Source organism: Microtus ochrogaster, chromosome 8 (assembly GCF_000317375.1).
Source record: "Microtus ochrogaster isolate Prairie Vole_2 chromosome 8, MicOch1.0, whole genome shotgun sequence".
Lineage (NCBI taxonomy): Eukaryota > Metazoa > Chordata > Mammalia > Rodentia > Cricetidae > Microtus > Microtus ochrogaster.
In genome coordinates, this window is record NC_022015.1 from 18,813,306 (window position 1) to 18,841,231 (window position 27,926).

The following is a 27,926-nucleotide window of genomic DNA, read 5'->3' on the forward strand; positions in this document are numbered from 1 at the left end:
GAAATGGGAGGCGGTGGCGGGGAGGAGGCAGAAATCTTTAATAAATAAATTAAGGCCGGGCGGTGGTGGCTCACGCGCCTTTAATCCCAGCACTCAGGAGGCAGAGGCAGGCGGATCTCTGTGAGTTCGAGGCCAGCCTGGTCTACAAGAGCTAGTTCCAGGACAGGCTCTAAAACTACAGTGAAACCCTGTCTTGAAAAACCATAAAAGATGAGTACCGGGAAGCTCTTTCTAACAGATCACTAAACTTAAACACTCAGAAGAAGGGCCACAAGGGGCAAAGACAATGAAAATGTCCATTTTTCTATTCAGAAACTAAACAGTTGGATTGTTCCTATCATCCTCTCCCAAGATGCAGGCGGTATGCTGGCTAACCTGCTAGCTTTAAGCAACCCCAGAGGCTAACAAAAGCAAGACACCCTGAAAGCAACCTGTTACCCAAGAAAGGCAAGTCTGAAGAGCCCTTAGGAATCGAGAAATCTAAAGGCCTCCCAGTGGATGTTAAATGCTGCGCTAATTGCTGCCTGAGTGTGGCTCCTTTTCCTAAGCCGACATCAGGATTCTGAGAGAGCAGGGGTTACTGAAGCATAATTTCCTAACTTAAACCCAAATGTCCAAGTTACCAGCGAGCATACTAGCCACATTATTCCAACACTGCTGTAGAATTCTGTGACTGTCAGTTGCACAGTCATGTGTTTCTCAAGACCCAGCACCCTGAACTTTGGCTGTGGGACAGCTTCGAGATCAGTTCCTATTTCCCTAAACATTGCTGTAACACTCAAGCTACATCTATACTTACTCTGGGTCTTGCAGTTAGTACCTATCCTTTTACTTTCCTAGACCACTAAGAGCTCTACCTGAATTGTCAGCAAGAATTTGCTTTTATCAAGACTACCAAGTTGAAAGCATTCTTTCTTAGGAAGAGGCATCCAAAAAGACTATTTACAGGAGAGGGAGAGAAAGAGGGGTCTCTGGAAGAGCAGTACGCACTAACTGCTGAGCCACCTCTCCAGCTACAAGTGAGGTGCATTTAAAAGCCCTAAGTATCCAGAAACATTTATTCTTTATTAATTATTCGTGTGTGTGTGTATGCACAATGTATCCTTTCCTTGGAGGGAGGAGAGACCACAAAAAATTATTTACAAGAGTACTGAAAGAACTCACAAGTGAGATCTAAACACAAGGCAATTTCCCTCCCTCCCAGTCAGGAGGTACCATAGGGATCTCCCTGGCTCCACCTACCTCAGCAATGATGGGGTACACCTGCTCCATGCACAGTGCAATAATGCTGGGGAGGAAGGGCTTGAACACCTGGCCAGGCTCCTGCACTACCACCTGTAGGATCTTCAGGAACTTTTCCACCACCCGGCAGCCTGTGCTGCCTTCATGCAGGATGCTTTCAGCCAACTGTTCTCTGCAGGCAAAAGAAAACCACAGAAAAACTCAACAACCAATTCTTGTAGCAAGTGAGGAAAAGGAGCAGAAAGTCCTGCATTTTGCAGCCAGTCCGGACTCTGAAAGGCCTGGGTAGCAGGTATGTGGTTACCTGGTAAACATGTTGAGGAAAGTCTGGATGATCTGCTCAGTGAAAGGCACACCCATCTGTACTCTAAGGCCTCGGAACAAGGTGAGGAAGAAGCTCAGCATCTCATCAGTCACGTCTAAAAGAAGGACAAAGCAAACGGTCAACACCATGTGCACAGGGACTAATGCACCTACAACTTGATCAATTTTCCTTTGCAGTCTGCACCGTCATCTCTCTCTAATGCATCCCACTGGAAGAAACGTCCCCGACACCATCAGAGCCAATGACGGAAAGTGGAAAATGATTAAGAGCCTGCTGAGAACACGGCTCTGGTCCTAGGAATGCTTGCCTGATTGCTCACGGCAGGAAATGGAGTTGTCTTATCTTGAAGCCCAGCGTACTGTCCTGCAAACCCGCATGGTCAGAATTCTCACTGAAAATGAACCACTTTGTGCTCATATCCAAGAAATTATCCAACTGGGTCAACACCTGAATGCCTTGGCATTTCTCTCTAAAACCAATCATCCCTGTAGTAGGTCAAGGTTAAGTGGCTAAAAGTAGATGATGATGTAGCACTCAGGTCACACTACCCCGGGCTACTAAATTAATTTAATCATTGTGGTTAGTGTGGTTCCATAACCAGATTTTATCTTGCATGGGACACAAAGTGCTTACAGGACGCCATCAGTGCATCTAAGCTACAAAGCCCCTGCTGTCTAACACTGACAAGGCCACTGTAAAGGCTCTCAGCAGAGCCAAACAAGCACATTCTGAGTGACAGAGCAGTACTTGTTGGTGACAGTAACACTGACACATCAACTCTGCCCATCTTTCCAGACTCTCCAATGACAGCACACCTTTGCCTTTATGCTTCCCTTCACTGAGCAAAGTCCAGGCTGGCTTGCTCCGACTTAGCATGTCCTACAGATCTAAGCAGGTACTCTGGCTCTTACGAACACCATCCATCCACGAGGCAGGCCTCTGAGCTAATTCTTACCTGACTGATGGATAAAGGCTGGAAAGAGGGCCAGGGAGACCTGAACAGACTCCTGCAGTGACTGGTAGCAGATCTGTCGGGACTTGGTAGATTCGCCAGAGATATTCTCTACAATGTCTTCCAAGACACTAAGTGTCTGGTGAATAATCACTTTGGCTGCAAGTCAAGATGAAGCTTCAGTTATGTGTTGTCTGAGACAGAGTACAGCTAGCGGGAACAGACAAAAGGGAGGGAAGAACCTTGCAGAAGAACACCAGGAAGACACTCACACAAAAGGAAGTCCTGCTAACCAGGAAAGCTTGTCTCTATTTCATTATATGACCCCATAAGCACCATGTATCTCCTCTTCCATTTTTACCCAAGATTCCAGTTGTCTGTCTGTCTGCATACTTGGGCTTATGCCTCCCCCCTCCCTACTTTACCCACTAGCAACCAAACAGGTGATAGGCTGGGGGGTATAGCTCAATTGATAAAGTTCTTGCCTAACATGCACAAGGTCCTGCGTTCAACACTCAGCATCACATAAAAACTGGGTGTGCTGGCACTTGCCTATAATTCCAGCACTCAAGAGGTAGGAGTAAAAGTTTGAGGTCAGCCTGAGCTCCAGGAGACCCACCTCACTCCCATCTAAAAAAACACTAAATGGCCCAATAAACACCATATAAGCTGGGGAAGTGATTGGTGAGACAAATGGCCAGGCAATTAGCACAGGAGAACAAACTCATCCCCCTTGAGCTACAGGCAGTACCTACCCTGCTAACCCACAGGCACAGCCTACCATGCAATGTAATAGTGCTGGCTTTAGGAAATACTGTCTGGTCAATCTCTGGCATATCAGGCCTGTAGTCTGATAATGTACACATGATTGTTATATATCACTAGCACTATATAAACATCTAACAATGTATGACATATGAGTTCACATTGTGATTCTACACAGCTCAGGGAATGTGGTGGCAATGACCAGACAATATTTGAAGTGAGAGCCCTGACTGCACCAGAGAGAGGGTCAGTAGTTGGCTCATACCCTGGGCAGGATTCTAGTCAGCACCAAAGGTCCATCTTTGTTAGGTTGTTGTGAGGGTCAGAGGTTTCAGCAGGGCACCTGACATACAAGGTCTAAGAAGAGAAAGCTGTCATAATCCTCTTGTATGAATGAAGAATATTTGGCTCAGCCCAAGCCTAGTAGGCCCAACTTTGATGAATTCCAGATTGAGACTCACCACTATCAAACTTGTAGTATACTCTGGGCTGTTCTGAGCCTCACAAAGGCCACTGGCTCCTGGGTGAGGAGTGTGGGGGCTGAAGAGAGCTAAAGCTTCAGTCAAAGGAGGGTGTGGGAGAAAGAAGACATGCTAGGAAATGTACAAAGTTAGACTGTTCCTCTGGTTTAATTAGCTGTTGAGTTCTACTTTCTTCATCTGAAACTGTGGCCAGAAATATCCCTTCATGGGACTGAGGACGGAAGGCAATGACTCACAACAGGCTGGTCTCTGAAGACTGGTGACAGTGATGCAAGAAAGCAAACAAAAGGCACTCACACTACTGGTAAGAGGTCACCACGAACTACTGAAAACTCAGAGATTATGATAAGGCTAGGAACGCATGAAGGACAGGGCACCAGGGATGAAGGACAGGGCACCAGGGATGAAGGACAGGGCACCAGGGATGAAGGACAGGGCACCAGGGATGAAGGACAGGGCACCAGGGATGAAGGACAGTGTACCAGAGATGAAGGACAGGGCACCAGAGACGAAGGACAGGGCACCAGGGATGAATGACAGGACAGGGCACCAGGAATGAAGGACAGGGCACCAGGGATAAAGGACAGTGTGGTAGTTTAAATATAGTGTGACCTTGTTGGAGGAGACTGGATGACAGTACCTTTAATCTGGGCCACACTTTCTTTTGAAAGTGTGTCACTGTAGGGACGGGCTTCGAGGTCGTTTTCTCAAGCTGCACTCAGTGAAATAGTCAACTTCCTATGGCCTACAAGATGTAGGACTCTCAGCAATTTCTCTAGCGCCATGTCTGCTGGCATGCCATCATACTCGCCACCATGATGGACTGAACCTCTGAACTGTAAGCTGCCATCACAATTAAATGTTCCCTTTATAGAGTTTAGAGACACCTGGTCATGGTGTCTTTTCACAGTAATGAAAACCTAACTAAGACAGACAGGGTACCAGAGACGAAGGACAGTTTCAGGCAAGAGACAAGAATCTGGCCTGTCTGACACTCAGGTAAATTTTTAAAAGAATCGATGTTTATTTACCAAAACATAAAAGAAACTGAAACCCCTATATGTGTGTTACTGTGACCTGTCCACAAATAGTACATTATAAACCATGAAAGCCAGGCAGGTGCCTGTACATGCATCACGTCAGAGGCAGAAGAGCTCCAGGACAGTCTGAGTTGTACAGAGTCTCTACGTTAATATAACAGTAATAATGATAATAATAAATACAACAATTCCAAACCATTAAAGACTTTATTTTCAAAAAGCAAGAAACAATGAGGAAAAGTGGTACATGGCCCCAGATTGAAACTTCTAACCTCACTTTCTCAGGGGCCCTTGGGGAGACAGCTTTCCCCAGACATTGCCTGAAAGTCACAAGACAAACAGAAGTGATGTAATAAGAAACACACACCACTCTACCTAATCTGGTGGGAATAATCAGGTACAACAGAATTAAGGAAAAGTCTACCAAAAAACAAGCCTGGACTCTAAGGAAATGCCAAGGTCATGAGAGACAAAGATGGGGATGTTTCTATACTGAAAGAGGGTGAAGAGAAATGACAGCCAAATACAGTATACAACGCTGAGCTTTTAGAAAAACCAAAAACATTTTTGGTAGCATTGGGGTAACTTGTTAATGTGGTTCAAATGTTAAATGTTTTGTCCCACTGCTGGCCAGTGGGAACGGTGCTTTGGTTTGAAGAAAGTGTCAGCTCCTTGTTTTATATAAAGGTCTACAATTTACTATAAATGTCTGGGTTTTTATAAAAAGTATTTTAGAGGAAGAGAACACAATGTAGCAAACTAAGCAGATGGTGAGGCAAGGAGAAAGGCAAGCACTGTTCTTGTCTTCTTCCCCTGATATTTGAGATTAAACCCAGAGTGACTAATAAGATACAGTTCTTACTGCTGTGTTGCTGGTTGGTTTTGAGATGGGGTCTCTCCATGTAGCTCTGGTTGACCTGAAACTCACTATGTAGACCAGGCTGACTGCAAACTCACAGAGGACAATCTTATTTCAACTCTGAAAATGTAAAGCAAGAAAAGGGAACCCTTTTCCAAATATTAATCTCATTAAAGAATAAAGAAGGCAACAGACTATGCCTGGAGGTTCCAGAGAAGAGGAAGCCAAAGATACTACAGACACCAGGTTTTAAGCCAGAGCTTATGCACAGAAACCATACCAGCTAACAGCCTTACAACCCCTTATCTGCTCTGAGGTTGAGTCATGGTCATATAGCTTGTTCTGGCCGTAAAGTGTGGCAAGGCTCCAACATGCCCCTCCCAGTAAGAGTGTACACTGGAGTGAAGTTCAGCAGCCTGTGGCCTTCAGCGCTCTGGCAGTCCTGAGCATCATGTGTGCTTGACATGCAAGAGGATCAAGGCTTAACTTCTTCCTTTGTGTCAAGCTACTATACCAGATAAAATCAGGTTAACAAATATCCTCTCCATCATAAGGCTAAAATGAGAATTTAAAAACTCCTTTTTTTTCATAATACTTTAGAATAAAACAAGCATCAAACTTGTTTAAAAGTTGTTATTGGAAAAGCCAGGTTTGATGACAGATATAAAACTAAGGCAAGAACCTCGTATATAGCACATTCTCAAGACACCAGCCACTGAGTCTATGTGTGTAACTTAAGAATTCTACACAGTAAAAATATGGATACAAGCATAAAGCCCAGCTAAAACAACTGCTTTTCATGACACAGACACAGCCGAGACTTAGGAGTTCCCTTCTCTTTAAGTTATTTTATTCCAATTTTTAATATAGAGTATGCTAATAAAGTTATAAAAAGGGGATGGAGATAGGATCACTGGGGCTTATTGGTCTCTAGTCTGTCTGAAAAACACGTGAGCTCCAGGTTCAGAGAGATCTTGACTTAAAGGAGTAAGACAGTGTCCTCCTGTCTCTACAAGTGTGCACTTGAGCTCACATAGAACACATACCACACTTATGAATATACACTCTCATCACACATACAAAATGGTTTAAAGGAAAACACATAACAAAACAAAAGTCTTTTTAAAGAGAAAGCCTAAGAGCTGGGGAGGCAGTGTCACTGCTACATACGCAGGAGGCCCCGAGTTCCATCTCCCAGAACCCACATTTAAAAGCTGAGCAGGGAGGAGCACACATGGCCCAGTGATAAAGAGGTCTTGAAAAAAGCTGGTCAACTAACCTAGTCTATGTGGTGAGACCTAGAAAAATTGCCTCAAAAAACGAAAGAAAAATGGTGGTTAAAGCAAGTTACTATGAAACACACCTGTAATACCAGTGGTCAGAAGACAGAGATCACAAGTTCTGGCCCATGATGCGTCATTTGAATCTCAAGTCAGCCTGAGATATACAATGAGCTCTATCTCAAGCAAACTAACAAAAAGGACACTCTTCATTACCATATTTCATAAAGCATCCCTGCTGACTTTATAAGCAACACCATCTAATAGTGTTTCATCATTCTTTTTTTTTTTTTTTGGTTTTTCAAGACAGGGTTTCTCTGTAGTTTTGGAGCCTGTCCTGGAACTAGCTCTTGTAGATCAGGCTGGCCTCGAACTCCCAGAGATCCACCTGCGAGTGCTGGGATTAAAGGCGTGCGCCACCACTGCCAGGCCGTGTTTCATCATTCTTACTGTGAAAGATTTTATTTTAAAAATATTTTGATATTTGTTATTGTCAAAGAAAATCTGATCCTTTTTACATGAACTAGAATTGTTTCAATTTTTTCTCTTCATGTATTCCTTGTGAAGAATGTGTTCTTCTAAAACCTCTGAAATGTTTCTATTTGGAAAAAGTTAAAGCTGCTCAGAAGACAGATCTGAAGTACAGGTAGGTTCCTGTGAAGAGAAAACTGCTCTGTCCACACAAGCATCTGAAATGGGTTCCGTCAGCCTAGGGCTTATAGATGGACGGCACCACTGGCAGAGTCGTCCATAGGTGTTTCCTTTAGGTCTCCAACAGCTACTTAACAGATAGGAGGAACGTACTCATGAGGTAGGTTGAGCAGATGTAACAGTTTTTCTGTGGAGTAGTCATGTCACTATAAGCAAATGAAGTCACCCAAGGAGCTTCAGGTGCAAAGTCTACACAGGAGTTACTTACTGTCATCCAACGGCACCTTTCTCTGGGGGGCAGTAGCACTGGGCTTCAGACTGTGGTAGTCCCGAGAGAGTGCAGAGATGAGGCTGGCATGATTGATGGAACGCAAGGGCCACTGCTGCTCACTCTCAGGAAGATTTGGCCATGGAAGGAGCAAGGTGTTAGAGAGTGCACGGCAAACCAAAACCTGTGCCTGGAAGGAACCCAAAGGCATCCATCAGAGGTCCAAAGGGTAGACAAAAGCTGGTAGCCAAAACTGACTCTGCCTCAGGTCCTATGTGTCTTTCTTATAGCCTGGCCATCCTCTACCTTTAAGGCACTCAAGCAGGAAAAAGAACCACAGAAGTAACCCCAAGTCTAGGTCTCAATGTATAGTGTCAGCCTTAAGAAGCCTAGCTAGTATTCACCCTGCTCAATCTGGTGTCTGAAGCCTCACAGGGTGAGAAATCCACTGGACACGGAGTCTAGTACAGTCTTTGATACTGCCTTCCGACCCCCAAGAAGCCACTGAGAATGGGCTCACAAGGACACTCTTACCACCATGCTCTCACATTCAGGTCGCTAAGAACCTGCCTGTAAATCCACCCACCTCACCAACTTTCTGCTCATAAGTAGTCTGAGCCTGCCAGGTGGCATCTCAAACCCAGAATGTAAACCAGGCTGGTCTGAACCAAGGAGAGCACAGGGGCTCTCAATAGGGGGCAAATGATATCTCTGTGCATGGACGGGGAGGAGCTTTCCCATCTGAATCAGGATTCTGGCTTTGAGTGAGAGAAGCCAATGGGTTGTGTCAGTGCTACCCACAGAGGCAGTCCATGTAGCTGAGGTGGCTTTCAACTCTAATGTAAAAAGCAGAACCAGCCTCTTCTGCCTTAGCTTCCCCAGGTCTCAGCCACAGAGCTCTGGGAATGCCCCAGGGAGTGTGTCCTACCTTATCGGCTAGGCGCTGGGCAGAGGCATCAATGATGCTGTTGAAGACCTTCTGTACTGCGGGGATGTTGATAAGAAAGACAGGTCGCACAGTGGTGGCTAGTGAGACAAGTAGGTGGCACGCAGACAGCAGCAACTTTTCTTGAACCTAAAACAGTAAGACATGTTGGCTTACTGATCTTCTGGGAGATTGGTATTGGAGAAACTTTCCTAGATCAGCTGTAACTAATGACTGCTAAACTATACCATTCATTGAGGATAATTCCCAACAAGATGAATGTCTTTTATTCAACATCTATAGCTTCTGCCCTCAGTCAGCATCACTTCTTGCTCCTTCCCAATCACTCCTCAACTCATCCACTTCTGTGATACCCCACAGTGTCCTCGCTGGCATGCTGTCCAAGTCTTCCCCTCAAACACCATAGTATTCTTCTTCAGTTTCCTGCTCTGGTTCCCCCAGAAGTCAAGGTCTCACTCAATCCTTCCTTCCTGCATTGTATTTTGCCAATCTCCTAGTCTCTCCTATTTCTTTCATCTTAACATGCCTGAAAAAAAAACTTGATTCAAATTACTGACAGCTTCAAATCCATAAAAAAAAAAAAAGTTCTTGGAAAAGAATAGTTAGAAACTGGTCCCAGCCTTAACTGTGTTAAACACACACTCTACCAAGGAGTCAGGCCTAAACTCAAGAAAGTTTCCTATAAGTAAGGGCCAAACACGGTAAGACTGGTGAAACATCACACCAAAGAATCAAGGTCTGCAGAACTATTTAGGAAGGTGGTATTATGGTAATTCCTGAATATTTACCTAATATGGTAACCATAAAATATTGCTTACCTGTAACATCATAATCTCTAATTATTCTAAGAAAACGACATAACAGGATAAACATTCTTTAATCTACATATTTCAGAAGTATTTATTAATTTAAAGACAGGGTCTCATATAACCCAGATGACCTTGAACTTCTTATCCTATTTCTATCCCTGAATGCTGCATGTGGTGCTGGGGACTGAAGCCAGGGCTTCATTTGCATGAGGCAAGCACTCTACTAATTCAGTTAAATTCCCAGCCCAATTTTACCTGTAATGGAATTATCAAACTAAAAGTGGAGCAAGAGCTAGGTAAATAATGGAACACACTCCTTATGGGCATCAAAACCTTTAGAAACTACCATTACAAATACAGTAGGTTTATGGAAGTCAACATAACTCTATTCAAACAGGCTTCCTATATGTGCAAAGATAGTAAGAACATCTGGATGCACCTCATGCAAGTTAACAGTCTTCTTGGGTGAGGACTTACTAGACTCTGCCCATTTTATCTAACTATAACCTTTACTTAGCAGTTTCACTTCCAGGACCCCACTACAGGCTCTCTATCATTTGTAGAAGAGTAGACGTAAAGGGAGCCTCCTTCTATCATGAGAAAGTCAAACCCATCCTCACAAGAAGATAGCACTGGGTAGTATGACAACTCAAGTGTATTTCGAAGAAAGCAAGACATAGTGGGAATGAACAGCAATACCTCTATATCTACAAACTTTCTGTAAAAATAGAAACATGTCTAGAAGGATTGCCACCAGTCCTGACCATGCTCATCCTGAGAACAACGTTGTTTCAAGGAATAAGATCCAACAACAAAAAACCTTTTCAGGCAATAAAACTGAGCAGGTACTTCCACCATGAGCAAAACCCCAATCATATTTGAACACGTGTAGACTACAACTGAAAAGGGACATGAACTTGTAAACAAGACGGTTCAGAGGGGAAAGGTCCTTGCACCAGAAACCAGGGGCCAGCAGAGTGGAAAAAGAGAACAATTTCTATTATGTGTTCTCTGATCTCCACAGGCATGCTATGGCGCTCATGCATGCCCATGCACACATAAATAATAAAACAAATTTTTTAAGGAACATGAAATACAGTTGTATCACCCTTAGTGAGGACACTGTTTTAGTTTTATGGTAAGCAGGACTATGGAAAGGACAAGCAGGTACAGCATTTTCTGTCTCAAGACCTTGGTGCTAATGAGAGGTGTGATCGCATCCATGGTGGTAGAGATGAGTGTCACAAACTGCTGGGTGTTCTGTCGATGGGCTTCACTGCAATACTGTGCCAACCAGTGGGAGTAGGCCTGGAGAGCAGCAAGTGACTGGGCATGCCTGCAGGAAGGACAGAAGAAGTGATCTGAGAGGGTCAGGCAAACAGAGTGGCATGAACTTGTAAAACAAGAACCCTATCCACTTGCAGGGCATTCCAGGACATGGTGACAGTGTGCATATCAGTCACCTGCTCGCATTGTTTCTACATGCCCACCACTACTGAGAACACACAGGGAAGTTTCTGAACAGCTACAGATCTTACTCTTTCTGTGACAACACAAGTTTATTTAAGAAGATGGCAAACATAAGCAGAAATATGTTAACTTTAAAAATAGCAAAATGTGTCAGATGGTGGTGGCACACACCTTTAATCCCAGCACTCGGATGCAGAGATAGGCGGATCTCTTTGAGTTCAAGGCTAGCCTGGTCTACAAGAGCTAGTTCCAGAACAAGCTACAGAGAAATCCTGTCTCAAAAAACCAAACTAACCAACCAAACAAACAAAAAACCCCAAAAAGTAAAAATCTTAGCAGTCTTAGCTACAAACTACATTCTAGATGAGAAATGGGTATTCTACAGCTCTGACGGAAGATTCCAGAAGGGTCTGCCTGGAGTGTTCAGGTGTTTGACTTCTGCAAAGGCTGCACTGGATCACACATTAACGAAATACACACTTAAGTTTACAATGAAACCAGGTGTGGTGGCACACACACACTTGTGACCCCTGCACTCAAGGCTGAGATGAGAATAAATAAACACTCCAGCTCCGAAATCAGCCTTAACTACAAAGTGAAACCCTGTTTAAAATTAAAACCAACCAAATGAAAACACTAGGCACAGTGGTATGCATATTTAATCCTCCTAGCTCCTGGAAGCAGAAGCAGGCACATTTCTGAGTTCAAGGGCAGCATGGCTACATAGCTAGTTGCAGGTCAGTCAGAACACAGAAAACCCCAACAGCTCACAGCCCAACAAGATGATAAATAATCGGTCTTACAGAGGCAGCAGTCTAGTTCAAAACACTAGACCACGCAGCTATGCACAAATGCTCCTTTCCTGTAGTCATCACTAAGCAATCTGAGTTGATATCCTGACATGACCTATATACATGACCCACCCCATGGTGTGGTCACCATGAAGACCCCTTCTCTGTCACTGTTAAACTGTAAACTGATGATTCTTAAAAAGAAAAAAAATATATGGTCAAAAGGATTATTTTTTTACTCAAAATAGTATAAGTCATTGTCATTTTTAACTGCTGATCAAGTCTTAACAAAGAATGCTCCCTTCAAGTCAGCTCCTATGTGTTCTTGCATATTCCAGACACATTCAGAAACCACTTCCTTATTTACTGATTCTACAGCATTCCCCAGCATCATCCTGTCTCAAAACAGTGCATTTTTCCAAAGGAGTTCTGGTTCCTTTTGTTGGAGAAATTATGTGGTTAAATAGCAAGGTTTAAATGTAAGGGGCAGCCCCAGTGCCACGGCTTATAGAACCTGACTGGGGACAATGCTAGGGTGTAGACAGACATCATTTCACAATCAAACAGCATCAACAATGATCCAAGTGCCTACTGATATGATACAAGAGGAAAGACTTCACAGAATGCAGCCACCTTGCTACAAACATGTAACATAGGCTGACACAGTGGAAAAATTTGCCAGCTCTAAACTGCAGGATGTTCTTTAAACAGTAAACATACGGTCTTATGCTCCAAGGTGTCTGTCTGCCTCTTCCTCCCCTCCCTACCCCCGCATGTGATTTTTTTCTTCTTTATTAAAAAAATTATTTATTTATTCATTTACTCTTTGAGAACTATCTTTTCTCATTTTACATAGCAATTCCAGTCCCCACTCCCTCCACCTTCCCCGCCTCTTCCTTTTCTGACACACACACACACCTCTGCTCATACATCATATATAATTAGGGACTATTCTACGTTATAGGAGATAGGTTTATAATTAAATCTTAAGCAGTGTACATACGTGTGTGTGTGTGTGTGTGTGTGTGTGTGTGTGTGTGTGTGTACTAGATATTAGTTTGTAAGGTTTTAAGTGCTGACAATAATAACACAGTTCTAGAGAAGGGCCTGTTCCTAGGAGACACCTAAAGAACTCACAGGTGAAGTAATGTGCTATCTGCAATTTATTTCCATTCACTCTTCTATTTACTTAATCTGCAGCTGAAGAGAACAACACTTTTTGTTTTGTTTTGTTTTTCTTGAGACAGGGATGCTCTGTAGCCCTGGCTATCCTGGAACTCAGCACTGTAGATAAGGCTGGCTTCAAACTCACTCTGGAATGCTGGGATTAAAGGAGTGCACCACCGCCACCCGGATGCACCTTTTCTATAAAAAAACAAAGTGTAGGCCTTGCAGACTACACACTCCTAGTTAGCCCTGGTGTAGAGAGCAGCTACAAATTATTATGTAAATGAATGGGCGCGGCTGTATTCCAGGAAAATATGCTGACACTGCAGGTGGCCACTGGTCTGTACTCAACTCCTGTCCTAAGCCCAACAGACTCAGCTAAAAGGCTCCCTCCAGGCTGAAACAAAGCAGTTTATCTGTCTAAAAGATGCAAAACCAGAGTTGACAGTCAAGTTTCCCAGAGGGAAGTTTCAAAAGGTCTGAGTTTCCTCTGCCTTATCTTTACACAGAAGGCACCCTGAAGTAACTAGGTGCTGAGCACCTGTTTCTTTGGTCCTGCCCCACCCACTCCACACCTTCTTTTCAGATTCTACACTTGTCAGTCTCTTCTGCTTATGCTGGGACACTTGTCCTATTGCATTAACTGCTGCTTAATCCAGGGTAGGGGAAAAGGTCTCTCAACTGTTGCAGCTTGGTCTTCTTATTATCACCACCTCTTAAAGTAGGGAGGTGTGTGTCTCTCTGTGTCACGAGTCATGGTTTATCAGCCTCTGCTCTAGTCCACAGCAAGCCTTTTGGGCAGTACAATAGGGATAAGGCCTTGTTTACAGTCCCCAGATGCTATCCCTTCCAGGTCATTCTCTCATGAGCTTCCCCCATGTATATACTTTATCTGAGCATCTTGAGTTAAGTGTCAAAGCAACCTGAGATTCTTATTTAATATACAGATGGGCCCTGTGTCATCCTTCCAAACTTAAAATCTGTAGGAAGATGTCCAAAAGCCCTTCTGTGCTCCAGTTGCTTTAAGATATCTACTTTGGTTTAAACGAGTTGCTGGCTTACAGCTCCCACAGTCCTTACAATGTCCCTGAAAAAGGACATCTTTTGATTGAAAACATTTGGTCTTTTGTCCTCAGTCTTTCATTATCTTCAGAACAGCCAAAGTTTTTGTTACTTTTAACAGCCCTTACCAACACACCTAAGCATATGTTAAGCAAGGCAACTTCTGCAAAGTCCCTAGTTTGCCAGGGTATGGTCAAACTGCCAGGGTATGGGGTCATGTGCTTTGTGGGTTGTGACTCTTGCCACCCTCAGCCTTTGGGGAGAGTAAAGGGACTAAAGGTTTCCCTGATGATTTAACCAATCAGTCATGCATCTATATCAATCCTGAGGGGACTAGGTGAGCTGGGGAGCCTCTGAAGCATAGGTTCCTGGAGGGGAGTGCCAGGAAGAACAGCAAGCTCTGAACTCCTATAATCTTGCGCTACTCATCCGGCACTCGTCTAACAGACATAGATGTGTCCTGCCACCACAGCAAACTAATCAAACTTTCAGAGAAAGATGTGGGCATCCCAACTTCTAGTCATCATACAGAAGCACAAAAGGCACAGCTGGGGGCAATAGCTGCCATTGGAAAGGAGATGCAGAAGGGACACTCCTGGGGACAGAGCCCTCAACATGATGCTACAAGTAATGTCAGAAGTGAGGTTAATTAGAGGATAATCAGTATCATGTGAGATGACTGGTTTTTCTTACATGCACCAACTCTGTCCGTGTAGGGTGAGAGATGCATGTTTCAGGTGCTTCTACACCACCCCTGTGTACTTTTCAGCCTCCTCTTCCACCATGGTGCTCACCAGTTCCTAACTTCACAGCCCACACTGTTGTCTCTTATAATGCCTGCCCCATAGAGCTTTATCCCTGGTCTCTTTAGTTCAACCAATTACATTCATCCCAGACATACATCCAATAATCTGTCTTTCTAGGGTCAGAGTTCAAGAGTTCTCCCTTAATTCGAGGCAGCCACCGCTGTTCATTACATTGAATTCATCTGCAGGTAAGGTCAACGTCTCATAAGAAGGCAACCCCCATACTCTACTTACACATCAATGAGGTCAGGCTTCAACACTGATGGCACAGCTGTTTCAATGTTGTACAGTTTTATCTGAGATCCGTACAGAGTAACTTTAACCAATCTGTTGACAAAGGAGTAGGTGAGAAAGGACATTAAGCCTGAGAGCCAAAACAAACAAAAGGGACAAGATACAAAATATAAGCCCAAGGTCAGACTTTCAGACAAAACAAAAACAAAAATCTGATCTCCAATTCTTCCCAAGAAAATAGCCAGGACTGTGAATTAAGGATTAATTACAAGAGCACTTACTAAAACATCACATCACTTCTATGTCAAAAACTTTAAAAACAAAGGCTGGCGAGATGGTGCAGTGAGTAAAGGCATTGGCCACCAGGTCTAGTCACCAGAGTTTGATCTTGTAGAACACAGTCTCTGTAAGTTGTTCTTTAATATCTCTCTGTCTCTGTCTCTGTCTCTGTCTCTGTCTCTCTCTCTCTCATGTGCAAAGCTTGAACAGAGATCACCAGAACATGTTGGTCCAGTTACTCTAGAGGTGGGATGGAGTAGGTAGATTATGGACCACTGTTTCCTCTCTGCTTTTCTATATTCCTGAATCACACATTATAAATATTCAACGCTGTGTACATGTGTGTACTTTTCTTTTTTGTATTATATTGGCTATGTAGTTCAGACTGGCCTTAAACTCCTGATCATCCTGTCTCAGCCTCCCTAGTGCTGAGATTACACACATGAGCTATGCCAAGCTATATAAACTATTTTTAGAAGTGAGGGGAAAAAAGTTTCCCTTTTTTGTAAAATTTTTTTTTATTTATTATGCAGTGTTCTGCCTGCATGTATGCCTGCATGCCAGCAGAGGGCACCAAATCTCAATTATAGATGGCTATGAGCTACCATGTGGTTGTAGGGAATTGAACTCAGGACCTCTGAAAGAATAACCAGTGCTCTTAACCTCTAAGCCCCTGGGGAAAAATGTTTTAAGAAAGCAAGCCTGGCTGGGCGGTGGTGGTGCACACCTTTAATCCCAGCACTTGGGAGGAAGAGGCAGGCGGATCTCTGGGAGTTTGAGGCCAGCCTGGTCTACAAGAGCTAGTTCCAGGACCGGAACCAAAAAACCCTGTCTCGAAAATAAAAAAATAAAATAAAATAAAAAATAAAAAAAAGAAAGAAAGCCTGCTTTTTGACAATTTATCTAAAGATTCACATGACAAATTTAAAACCACTTCAATGTTTCCAATGGATCGATCGATGCATAATAAGAGAGTAAAATGTCTGCTGTAGAACTTAAGAGTCTAGGTGGCAGACTTATATTCATCCCCCCCCCCCACTCCTTCCCTCCTTGTATGATTCTCACGACTTCTTTGAAAATTAGAAATTGTTGATGATAAAATGCTGGAAGAAAAATGTAGGCAGAAGTTTCTGTCCTGCCTGGTTCTGCAGCCATTCAATCCCAAAGAAACACATAGAGGCTTATATTAATTATAAACTGTTTGGCCTATTGGCTCAGACTTATTATTATTAACTAGCTCTTACAACTTAAATTAACCCATAATTTTTGTATATCTTTAGTCATGTGGCTTGATACCTTTTCTTAGTGAGGCATCCTCATCTTGCTTCCTGTGTGTCTGGCTGGTAACTGCTTCTTTGCCTTTCCTCTTCCCAGAATTCTCCTAGTCTGGTTGTCCTGCCTATCCTTCCTGCCTGGCTATTGGCTAATCAGCTTTTTAATACACAAATATGAGTGACATATCTTTGCAGTGTACAAGAGTATTCTCCCACAGCAGAAAAAGATGAGAGGAGTAAATCTTTCTAGAATAAACTGAGATGGTTACATTGAAGGGGAAGCGGCTGAGAATGCCAGTTATTCAAGGCCCACGGTGTATGGTGTATGGTTGTATGTCCAGCATCAGGCACAGCAGGGAGCTCCTTTAGGAAGCAAGAAGTCCATTTTCTCTGTCCTTCTGAGTTGAGTGAACAGAGCAGCACTGCCTGAGTTCTGGCCAACTCCACATAGAACCCTGCAAGCATACCCCTCAACTGCAGAGGTCACTACAGGAGCAGCTGCTTGGTCCCAACCCCAGGCACGGTGTGTGTGTATGTGTCACAATCTCTGAAAAGAGCTTAACACTAAAGAAAGGAAGTTTGTACTCTGGGAAATGTTCCTCTCAGATGTGTGGAATGCAGGACTTTATTCCAAAAGGAAACCATAAAAGGATTGAGGGTTGGAGGGCAGCGTGAGGGGCACCCCCACAGAGACAAGAAAGCAGGAGTAAAGAGCCAAGTCCTTAACCCCAAGTCCTTAAAATTTCTGTAAAACAGGAATGAAAATAGGAACTATCACACAAAAATGTGTGTTCATGTGTTATATTTGTTAAGCATGTGTTAAAATCACAGCTGTGTGGGTATGCATGTCCCCTGCAAGCACAAAGGTCACAGATGGATTATGGGTGTCCCATTCTACCTTTCTTTACCTTATTCCCTTGAAACACAATCTCTTGATAGACCTGTCTAGGCTGGTAGCCACCAAGTCTCAGTCTTTCTGTCTGGCTCCACAATATAGCAAGCACTCAGTATCACCCTCTGAGTCATTTCCCTACCTTCTGGTGTTGAGCTCCTTAAGTTGTGTTCTACACTAAACCTGTAATTAGATGTATCTGTGTTCAGCAACTATAATATCAGGTTTCATGTGACCTATCAGACAACAGTGCTAACTAATCACAATGGCTAGTCAAATCACAAAACTATAGGGAAAGCCTTCTCTCATACACTAGTCTTGGTTTATTTATTTTTTAAATATTTATTTATTTATTATGTATACAATATTCTGTCTGTGTGTATGCCTGCAGGCCAGAAGAGGGCACCAGACCCCATTACAGATGGTTATGAGGCACCATGTGGTTGCTGGGAATTGAACTCAGGACCCCTGGAAGAGCAGGCAATGCTCTTAACCTCTGGGCCATCTCTCCAGCCCCCTTGGTTTATTTTTTGAGTTTCTCTATGTAGCTCTGGCTGTCCTGGAACTCACAGAGATCCCTCTGCCTCTGCCTCCTGAATGTTGGGATTATAGGCATGCGCCACCATGCACAGCTTTACAAACTAGTCTAAATGCAGACAGATACGTAAGCATAAGACCTCAGACAAACCAGGCTCTCTGATCTGTCATCTCACTGGAGAAAAAAAGTGGACTGACATACATATCCAAATGGTTTACTGAACCAAATTCAAACACTGGTTATCTAACTTGAGACAGGAAAATGCATTCTATCCCTACTGAGTCATCAGTAGAAATGGACCTAGTACAGGACTGGGAAGAAAATTAGACTCTGAAAGTCAAAATTCCATAGTTTAGAAAAAGCCTGGAATTTAGACTCTTAAAATTGCTCCCTCTCCTGAGCACATAAACCAAACAAAGCACCCACTGCCTCTGAGCCACATCTACTGAGAAACAAAACGGCAAGACTCACCTCTCAAAGTAAAAAATGAGTTGAGACCAGGAGTAAAAAACTACTTGTAAAATTCTTAATACTACATACTACTACTATTAATTTTAACTTTGTTGTTAAGATTTAAAACTCTTAGTTATCTTTCATTTTAAGCCAAGATGTATTTTTTTTTTTTTTAAATTTGGTATGAGCTGGATGAGGTGGATCTCTACGAATTAGAGGCCAGTCTGGTCTACAGAGTGAGTTCTAGGCCATTCAGGCTACACAGTGGGACACTCTCTCAAGCAAAATAAATAAGAAATTTGGTATGTAAGTAACTCAGTTCTTGGGGGCTGCTTCCTAGCATGTTACCAGTAATGAGACATCATACGAATCAGAACATCTTTTCATTACACACACCTACTCAGCTGGGACTCCAACACTAACAGGTCTAACGTTCCCAATACTTCCCACCTGACTTTCAGTGTCTAAAATGTTTAGTGGGAGGACTGGGCATCTAAATGAGATGTTTCCCAGAAAACAGCTGCATTTCTCTCCAGGGACCCAAACTCGAGCCAAGACTGGAGACTGCCCCATTTCTCAGGAGTTTAATTGGACTAGACAAACCATCAATAGCCTATACCTCTAATACCTGTGGCCTACATGACAAGAATTGAATTCTTCAATTTGATGCTGTTTTCTAGTGAAATCTTTCCCCCTTTCCCTCATGCATGAATATGTCTGTGCACATTCATAATTCATGTGTGTGCATTATATATCAGTGTGGAGGACCAAAGGATAACCCTGGGCATTATTCCTCAGATACCTTCCACCTTTCTTTCCCCTTTCTTCCTTCCTGTCATCTTATTCTTTTTTTTTTTTTTTTTTTTTGGGCGGATGGTGGGGGAGGGGGGCATGCAAGCCTCTCACTGAAGCCCACTGTCTGGCCAGCAGGCCCCAGGGATCAGCCTGTTTCTGCCTCGCCAAAGCTGAAATTACAAGTGTGTGTCACTGTGCCTGGGTTTTTTTCCCCCTCCCTGTTTTGTTTTGTTTGTTTTGTTTTTAAATATTGGTTCTGAAGATCAAACTCAGGTCACTCTTGCAAGGTATCTTTCCAGCCCCAGTAGGGCTTTTTTGATGTTTCTTTATCCTGTCAGGAAAGACATAGAGCTTGATTGTGCCTGGATTTTTCTGAGTCTAAAACCAATTATACAGGTTGCCAATAAACTAACAGCTTGGCTTATTATTTTATCCATCATGTGTTTTATTCACCATGCTAAGTACCTTATTCAATTCTTACAGTAAAACTACAAGAACCCTTTCCCACGGTTTTACAGATGGAGGCCTTAAAGCTCAGTACATCAAATGGCAATCTGCTCCATATTAACCTACACATGGAAAAACACAGAGCACACACAACATGCCACCCTTCCATAAAACGGAGGGGCTGCAGGGCCCAGCCAGCCTACCTCTCCACAACTGTGAGAGCATCATTGAACCTTGCAGCAAACACATCCCCAGTGAAGTACTCAGCTAAACGGCCCACAGCCTGCAGCAGGGAGCTCAAGTCTCGCAGCGAGCAGTGCAAGCGCCGGCAGTCATTCTCCGCTGTGATGTTCAGCCTGTGTCCTGGAATACAATATCTCTTAGTTCTCCAGAGAAGAACAAACTTTAATTGTAATAAACAACCATTTCTAACAAGCCAAACAGAGCAAACTAATGCTTCAGGCAATAAAAATCTTTAGTTGCTTTCCAGTACAGAACAGCACATCTGGGAACAGCCTCTACCTATGAATTTACCCATGTTGTTCCAGGGACCCAAGGCAAGGACAAACAGCCTGGTATATCCCTGATTAGATTCCTTCTGACACTGGCAGTTATGACATTACCAACCTAAACACAGGCCATGCAAATGGGTGAATCCAATAAGTGACATGCCCACCACAGTCCTGTTTCCAGGGCAGAGCTGGTGCCCCCTGGGAGCTCTGCATTCCATCCCAGGGTCTAGGCCAGTACAACAGGAAAAGACGGCCTAGGACTTGGGCACAGAGACAATCCCTGCTACTTTCTCACTGTACCATCGACCTTTCCAAGCTTGCCTCTTCAACCTTAAAATGGGAAAGACACTATCACCTAATTCACTATAAGACGGAGTACATTAAAACCCTACAATCTGCAGGCATGGTTCAATTTTGTAATTATTATGGATCACAATGAGCTAAAAATTTTCTAAGGCCTGACACTTTCTTACTTTTCAACATAAAACTAAACCTAGCAAGTATGATGTTAAGATGTATGACAAAACACCCTTGACTGGTCTTGTGGACCAGTCTCTTCACAGCCACTCACAGAACCAAAGAGCATCAGGACTCAGTCTAGAGAAAGACCATGCTTATCACGTGTGGGAGATATCAAGTGGGGAAGCCATAGTTAAGACCCAGGTTTGGACATTTGCAAACCCACATTCCCTTAGCACTTTTCAAATCTGTGTCCTTTTCAAATCAGAGCCACTCCAGGACTTCCCCCTCTATCACCAAACCTCCTCCGCTGGTGTCTGCTCCACTACCATCTGTTGTCTTGCTATGAAGCCCTTTGGAGGAACTATGCCCAGCAGTTATCGTAGACACTAGGAAGAATGAGTCGTCTGCTGTGTGTCTGTACCTTTCTCCTAAACTCAGATCACCTAAGAACACCTCCATTCCCTGCTCCCCGAGGATCCTCAACACCAACCCTGTGAAGCACACCTGCATCTGTGTAGCCATGTGAATGACACCTTGAATAGAAAACAGCCCAGACAGGCTGCATATGTTGTGTTTTTCACTGTGGGTTTGAATAAAATGAAACTGCTGACAGCTGACTATTTTTGGACTGAATAAAACAAATTCTGTCTAATTCAATCTAATACATGTCCCACCCAATGTTCATGGCAATCAGCACTGCAGCTGGTCCTTTCCCAAGCCATCTGCAAGGCAGACAGACACAGAAGCACGAAGGATCCCAATTACGCTCTCCAGCCTTGACCCACTCCTCTAGGAAATCTGCCCCTGGCCTCAGAAGTACACACAGCATGCAGGGGAAGGGAGGCCTGTGCACAGTGACACATGTTTTCTCTTACTTGGCCAAGGCTAGGTCATGGGCACGCCTCCTCCCTGTCACTCCACAAAAATCAGCAAGCCTCCAGATCCCTCACAGGAGCCACACCCAGTATACAGAACATTTCTGTGAGGTAGAACCTTTAAATGGAAATGATACTACATACTGAATTAGACAAGCCTTTAAAGTCCTCTTTCCCTGCTAAACCAAGCTACCATGAAGCAGTCTAAAAAGCAGCTTCCTTGACCAAGAGGTGAAGGGGTAGAGGTATAAATATGAACATTTAAGGTATTCTACTCTGAGAGAATACACAAATCAGAAACCAACCTTCACTTAACAAGAGCTAGTTCCAGGGCAGGCACCAAAGCTACAGAGAAACTTTGTCTCGGAAAAAAAAAAATCATAAATTGAAAGTTTCCTATCCTGTAAATGCAACAATCTCTTCAGCAAGAAAGCTGTGTAGCTAAACCAAGAGTTGAGTTACTCAGAGCTACGGGAAAATCTAAGTGAGGAACAAAAGAAGCCAAATAGAAAATAGGTATAAGGAGAAGAGCCAAAAAGAAGGTCACCATCCACACACAGGAGAGACTGACAGCGAGGGCAAAAGCTGACCTGTCAGGGACATGAGATATACAGCAGCTGACATGGACATGTTTTGCTTTGTTTGTTTGTTTGTTTCACCAAGAAAGCATTAGCAGGAAATATAGCAGTAGCAAATATGCTAACAAAACAGTGCCTGGTGGGAGTGTGTGTTGGGGGGCAGGGATGGGCAGCATCCCTGAGCTGCACAGTAACCTTACTGGTTTAGCTACCAATTACAAAACACTCGAGTGTTGTAACTTGTCAAATGAAAAGGAAATTGTACCTGACTCCTCACCAGCCCTGAGACTGAAGAAGTAAAGCAATGAAAGGCATGAGCTTCACAGCCCACCAAGACTGACCAGCACAGCAGGGAGGTTACTTGAAGCAGCAAGCAGCCATGGGAACCAGAGAACAAACTGTTCAACATTTTTAATTTTTTAAATAACCTTTGCAGTGGAAACTTGGCTTCCAAGTCGCTAAGGCATTGAGGAATGCTTCACCATGGGCAAGAAAACTCCCTTTAGACCAAGAAATAATTATTTATCTGGTCTGAGAGGTTTTACCACTAGAATATGCACCAAGAATGAGATAACAGAAGAACCAAGTGCTCTGTGAAACTGGCCTAGGATGGGCTTCAGTGAATGCAGGGAGACATAAGACTACCTGCCCTTCTGTGATGGGAAGCTGAGTATCAGCAATCTCAGAAAAGGATTAAAAACCCATGCAGACATTTACCCAGACACAAAAAAATCAATGACAGCCAGGCATGGTGGAGGCATGCCTTAAAACCAGCACTCAGTAAGTTCTAGTGTAGGGCAGCTTGGTCTATATAGCACATTTGTGGCCTACCAGGACTACAAAATGATAAACCATCAACACCACCAAAAGAAGTCAACTACAGCACTGAATTGACCTTATGGGTCAATGGAAGAGGGCAGGATATCCTCCCCCCCTTTTTTTGGGTTTTTGAGATAGGGTTTCTCTGTAGCTTTGGAGCCTGTCCTGAAATTAGCTCTTGTAGACAAGGCTGGCCTCAAACTCATAGAGATCCACCTGCCTCCGCCTCCCAAGTGCTGGAATTAAAGGTGTGTGCCGCCACCACCTGTCTGAATACACTCTTTTTAAAAAGATAACATTCTTAGGGCCTAGAGTACGACTCTAATTGCAATGGCCCTCAAGGAGAGACCACCAGTTCTGGAACCATCCAGCATTTCACATCAAATGATCTTATTAGTGCAAACACACATATTCATTTTGTAAAGTGCCTTCTCAAAGTTTACATAAACTGTTCTCATCCAGGTTACAGAGCCAGAGCCTGAACTTGAGACATGCCAAGACTCATCACCCTCCTGGGGCCCAGGCTGCCAGGGCAGCCTCACAAAGAGGCCTTATGGAGGCCCTACCATGAATGGAAAGTTCACCCAGGAGGAGCTGCCTTCTGGACAGACAAGAGGTCAGACCAGCCTGTAGGAAAATGCTGAAGAGCAGTACACAGTGGGATAAACAGGGCAGGGTAGGGGCAAGGTGGGGTGATGCACGGACCTAAGGTCACTGGTGTCTTCACTTGGCAAAAATGAACGTCAGTTTACGGCATCTTTCCACCATTCCCCATTATTCCATCTTGTTATTAGCACAAACTGGCTGGCTATGTGGCCCTGGGTAAATCAACATCTCTGAAGAGCATTATCCTCTTCTGTAAAATACAGTAACTAGTAACAATGCTTCTATCTCAAAGTACAGAGGAGAAAAAGGAATGACAGAGTAAACAACATAGTGCCTGGCATGCAATGTGTGCTCTACAAAGAGGTTGTAATTATTATCCACAGAGTAACAAGTGTTAACCCTCCACTCTAACCACGGACAGCAAAGGTCTTTGCAGCCAGCTGTGGGCAGAGCCTCCTGCAGACTGCTAACTGCAGGAGCACTCCAAAAATGAATGGAGCTGCTACCCTGGCTGCTTCACATCACAAGTCAGAGGAAGATACTGCCCTAGTGAAATCCCACAGGCATTATTTCTAACATACCCACTGTTTTAAGGAATATAAGGAAACACTCCAGGGCTTTTTAGTCCAAGCCCTGATTAGCTTTCCCCCACAGCTTTTTTGTAGTAGGAATTTCTAAAAACTTCTATTTAGAAGTTGAAGAGATGGGAAGAGAAGCTGTACAAGGCAAACCACATTATTACAGCAGAGGTGGCAATAACTCAATAGTTCAGTCTTTTTAATGCTAAACTAAATTTGAAAGTAAAGACCAATTTACCTGACCCCGAAGTAACTACAAATTGCTGTAATCCCAAATAAACTTCTAAATTGTCCTGAAGAACTGGGAACTGAAAACAAAGAGACAAAGTTTAAGACAAAAATCATAAGTACAAGTTTTGATACTATTTTTAACATTAAAGCGTTAAGTACCGACGAGAAAAACAGGGTCACATACAGATGCTAAGCACGGTTCCCTTTCAGTAACCTCCCAAGACCTACAGATAAAACCTACTAGTGCCAAAACAATAAAGAAATCAAGGTCAGTTTGATTGCTTTTAAAGTCATAGCAAAAGATTCTGGGGCATGACTAGTACTATCTTAACAAGACCTACGACTTTAAGAACCAGGTCTTCCATCAAATCTGAGAAGGTCCTGACCTTGAAAAAAATATCAAATATGTCTTATTAATGTTCATGGCAAAGAGAAAAACATACCCAGGTATGGGACTATCAGTTTCCCCTGCTCATTCAGCAGACAGACCTTCTGCCTTTCTTTCCTAGGCTACTATACTCACCCTTAAGATAAGAGTTAGCTAGCAGAGGTGGTGCACACCTTTAACGCCATCACTTGGGAGGCAGAGGCAGGTGGATTTCGGTGAGTTCAAGCCTGGCCTACAGAGCAAATTCCAGAACAGCCAGGGCTACACAGAAAAATCCTGCCGGGGGGGGAGGGGGGAGGGAGGGAGGGAGGGGGGAGGGAGAGAGAGAGAGAGAGAGAGAGAGAGAGAGAGAGAGAGAGAGAGAACAACTTAAACTTGCCTAAGAAAGGCAGGTAGCAAAATGACCTGTTAGTTCCTGTGACAGAATGCCAAGTAGTGGCTTGCAGTTATGTGCAGAAGCTGACCCCAGTAACCTGTCTTGCCTTTAACAGACAGACAGAACACACACACACACATATATAAATGAACACACACACACAAGCATAAGTAAAAATAATGTGTAGATACAGAACAAGGGAAAAGAAAAAGATGAACAGACTGATAAGTACAAAAGCCATGTTCCAGAACAAAAGCCAGGAACAAATTAGACTTCCCCTTCAAATGGTGAGTTACCAGAGTTGAGAAGGCATGTGTAGGAAGGAGCTCCATCACTTTGGCCACTACCTCCAGGCTCTGGCGTAAGTACCGCTGCCACTCCGTCTGCTGCTGTGGGGAAGAAACAAAGGTATCAGCTCTCCCAGACAGGCAGGTAGGTCCCTGTTCTCTTTATTACCAGCCTCCCTTTAGCCTTAAGTCTATTCTCAGATGTTAACTTTAGAGAAAATAGGAAATAGTGAAACCAGGAATTTGGAACTTTGAAAGTGCTCAGTTATTTATTTTTTTAAAATATTATTTCATTTCCTAACAAGCAACTTCTTCAGAAAGCAAATTATTCACATAGAACAATTCACTTTTCCTCCCAGGATCATAGAATTCAGAAACGATGTGAAAAGTTTGGGTGACTTTTCTATTATCCCATTGATAGGCAGCAGTCATTTCTTTACATATACCTGACTCAATTATCACCATTCAAGGCATGGCTCATAGTCAGTATCAGTGTCCCCAGGGACCAGTCATTAACATAAAACTCTGGTCCCAGAATCAGGATCATTTCAACAAGTTGTGCTAGAGATTCTTAGCGTGAGGAATCCCGCCTCAGTCAGTCAGTAGCACAACTCACCCTTCCATATTGTATTGCCTCAAGTAACTGTCAACATAAGTCAGCAAAACAGGCCATTTCTATTATGGAGATGAGGGAATCATGGCTCAGAAAACCTCAAAAATACATCTCTGTGCCCAAAGCTGCAGAGATTCAAATGAAAGCCACCTGGTTCTAAGTAGTGTGCTTTTTCTTATCCTAAGAATCTACTCTCAAGGTCAGGATCATGCCACCAGTCACTCTAACTTTGAGTATGATATTAATATTAGAAAATTTTCAAGTGTTTGATAGAAGGAAAGATAAGCTAAAGTTGTGCCGTAAGAATATTTTCTTATTAATGTTGTGCAGACCAGCACAAGATTCAGTTTAAAAAAATAACAGCCTATGGCATATGCTTTACATAGACTATCATTCCAGCCTTCTCATTTAAATACCTCCTGAACTATTCCCACCAGATCCCAGCCAGATAGACAGTCAGTACTCCTTACAGCATCCCCCATGCACACCTGGTCTCTCTGTATTCCTAGTCTGCAGAGGTAAAACGCCTGTAAAACATTTTCAGAAGCAATGAGATAAGGTAAACCAACAGAAGAGAAATGCCTCTTACATCATCATCCAGAGTTTCGTCATCCAACTCCTCCAGTTGGGCCTGGTTGTATCTGAACTGGATTCGATTCAATACCTCTGTGAGCAAGAGGACCAGGGCATCTTCGTACCTAGGGAGGAGGGAAGAGCCAACATCAAGGGAAAGCATGGTTTCAGAGGCCTCCTGGACTGGAGGAACAGTACTTGCTGTGGACACACCTCAACCCTGGTGCTGTTTCTGAGTTGGCATGGGCGTAAATGAGAGAAGTGGTACTTGACTACTTACATCACACATCTTTGATGGTCTCTCTTCTACAGTTAAGAGTTCTTGTGGTTATTGCTTGCATGGAATATAATTTTCCATCCTTTGACTTTCAACCTCTCCTTATTTGAATCTAAAGTGAGTTTCTTAGTAACCGAATCATAAATTTTCAAATCCATTCTGCCCATCTCTGCCTTTTAACAACTGAATCTAATCCACTACAGTTAATATAATTATCAATAAAGTAAGTCTGATTTCTGCCATTTTTCTTCAATCACTACCTTCTTTTGTATCAAATACATATTTCTAGGGAAACATTTTAAGTCTCTTACTACATATTTTTGAGGTTTTTTTTAAAATAATTTTCCTGGGAACTACTAGTCCTGTATTTGAGTATCAACAAATAACGCCTTTTCTGTTGTTTTCGAGACAGGGTTTTCCCATGTAGTCCTGAAGACCAGGCTGGCTTTGAACTCAAGAGAGCCACTTGCCTCTGCATCTGAGTGCTGTGATTAAAGGTGTGCACCACATCCAGGTTAACACTTTTAATAGCTGTAAGAGGTAAAGTGTGAGAAAACTAAAATTAAATTGTTCAAGATCAATAAGAAGGCTATTTTGAAGTCAGGGCTCCCTAACTCAAGCTTCATGTTCTCTCTACACATAAACTACCAGTGGCTTTAAGTCAAACCTAAAACTCAACCTTCAATTAATTTTAAGATCACTCAGAAACTAAAGGGAAAATTTAAAGAGCCTTGGGGAAATCCTGACCCTCTGGTTTGTATCTAAAAGTAATTTATTGAAGAAATACCTCAAGCCCCACATGTGGCTACTTTCCACAATAATAACTTAGCAAAGAAGATACCAAGTCATTATAGAATACTTGGCATCACGTGGAGGGGAAAAACAAACAAAAAACAAAAAAACGATTGTTGTTGTTGTTGTTTT

At 43.2% G+C, this 27,926-nt stretch overlaps 1 protein-coding gene across 1 annotated transcript in view; it reads right to left on the reverse strand.

Moving 5' to 3' along the window:
• Nucleotides 1-27,926, reverse strand: part of Xpo6 (exportin 6) — a 110,893-nt gene that overhangs the window by 5,760 nt on the left and 77,207 nt on the right. Inside the window, exons 10-20 of the mRNA XM_005351195.3 lie at nucleotides 26,742-26,850; nucleotides 25,549-25,641; nucleotides 24,496-24,565; nucleotides 20,031-20,190; nucleotides 15,150-15,242; nucleotides 10,811-10,955; nucleotides 8,793-8,939; nucleotides 7,865-8,054; nucleotides 2,523-2,678; nucleotides 1,547-1,661; nucleotides 1,243-1,414 (exon numbers count right to left, since the gene is read on the reverse strand). Of these exons, the coding sequence (XP_005351252.1) occupies nucleotides 1,243-1,414; nucleotides 1,547-1,661; nucleotides 2,523-2,678; nucleotides 7,865-8,054; nucleotides 8,793-8,939; nucleotides 10,811-10,955; nucleotides 15,150-15,242; nucleotides 20,031-20,190; nucleotides 24,496-24,565; nucleotides 25,549-25,641; nucleotides 26,742-26,850 (1,450 nt within the window). The remainder of the gene's footprint in view (nucleotides 1-1,242; nucleotides 1,415-1,546; nucleotides 1,662-2,522; nucleotides 2,679-7,864; nucleotides 8,055-8,792; nucleotides 8,940-10,810; nucleotides 10,956-15,149; nucleotides 15,243-20,030; nucleotides 20,191-24,495; nucleotides 24,566-25,548; nucleotides 25,642-26,741; nucleotides 26,851-27,926) is intronic.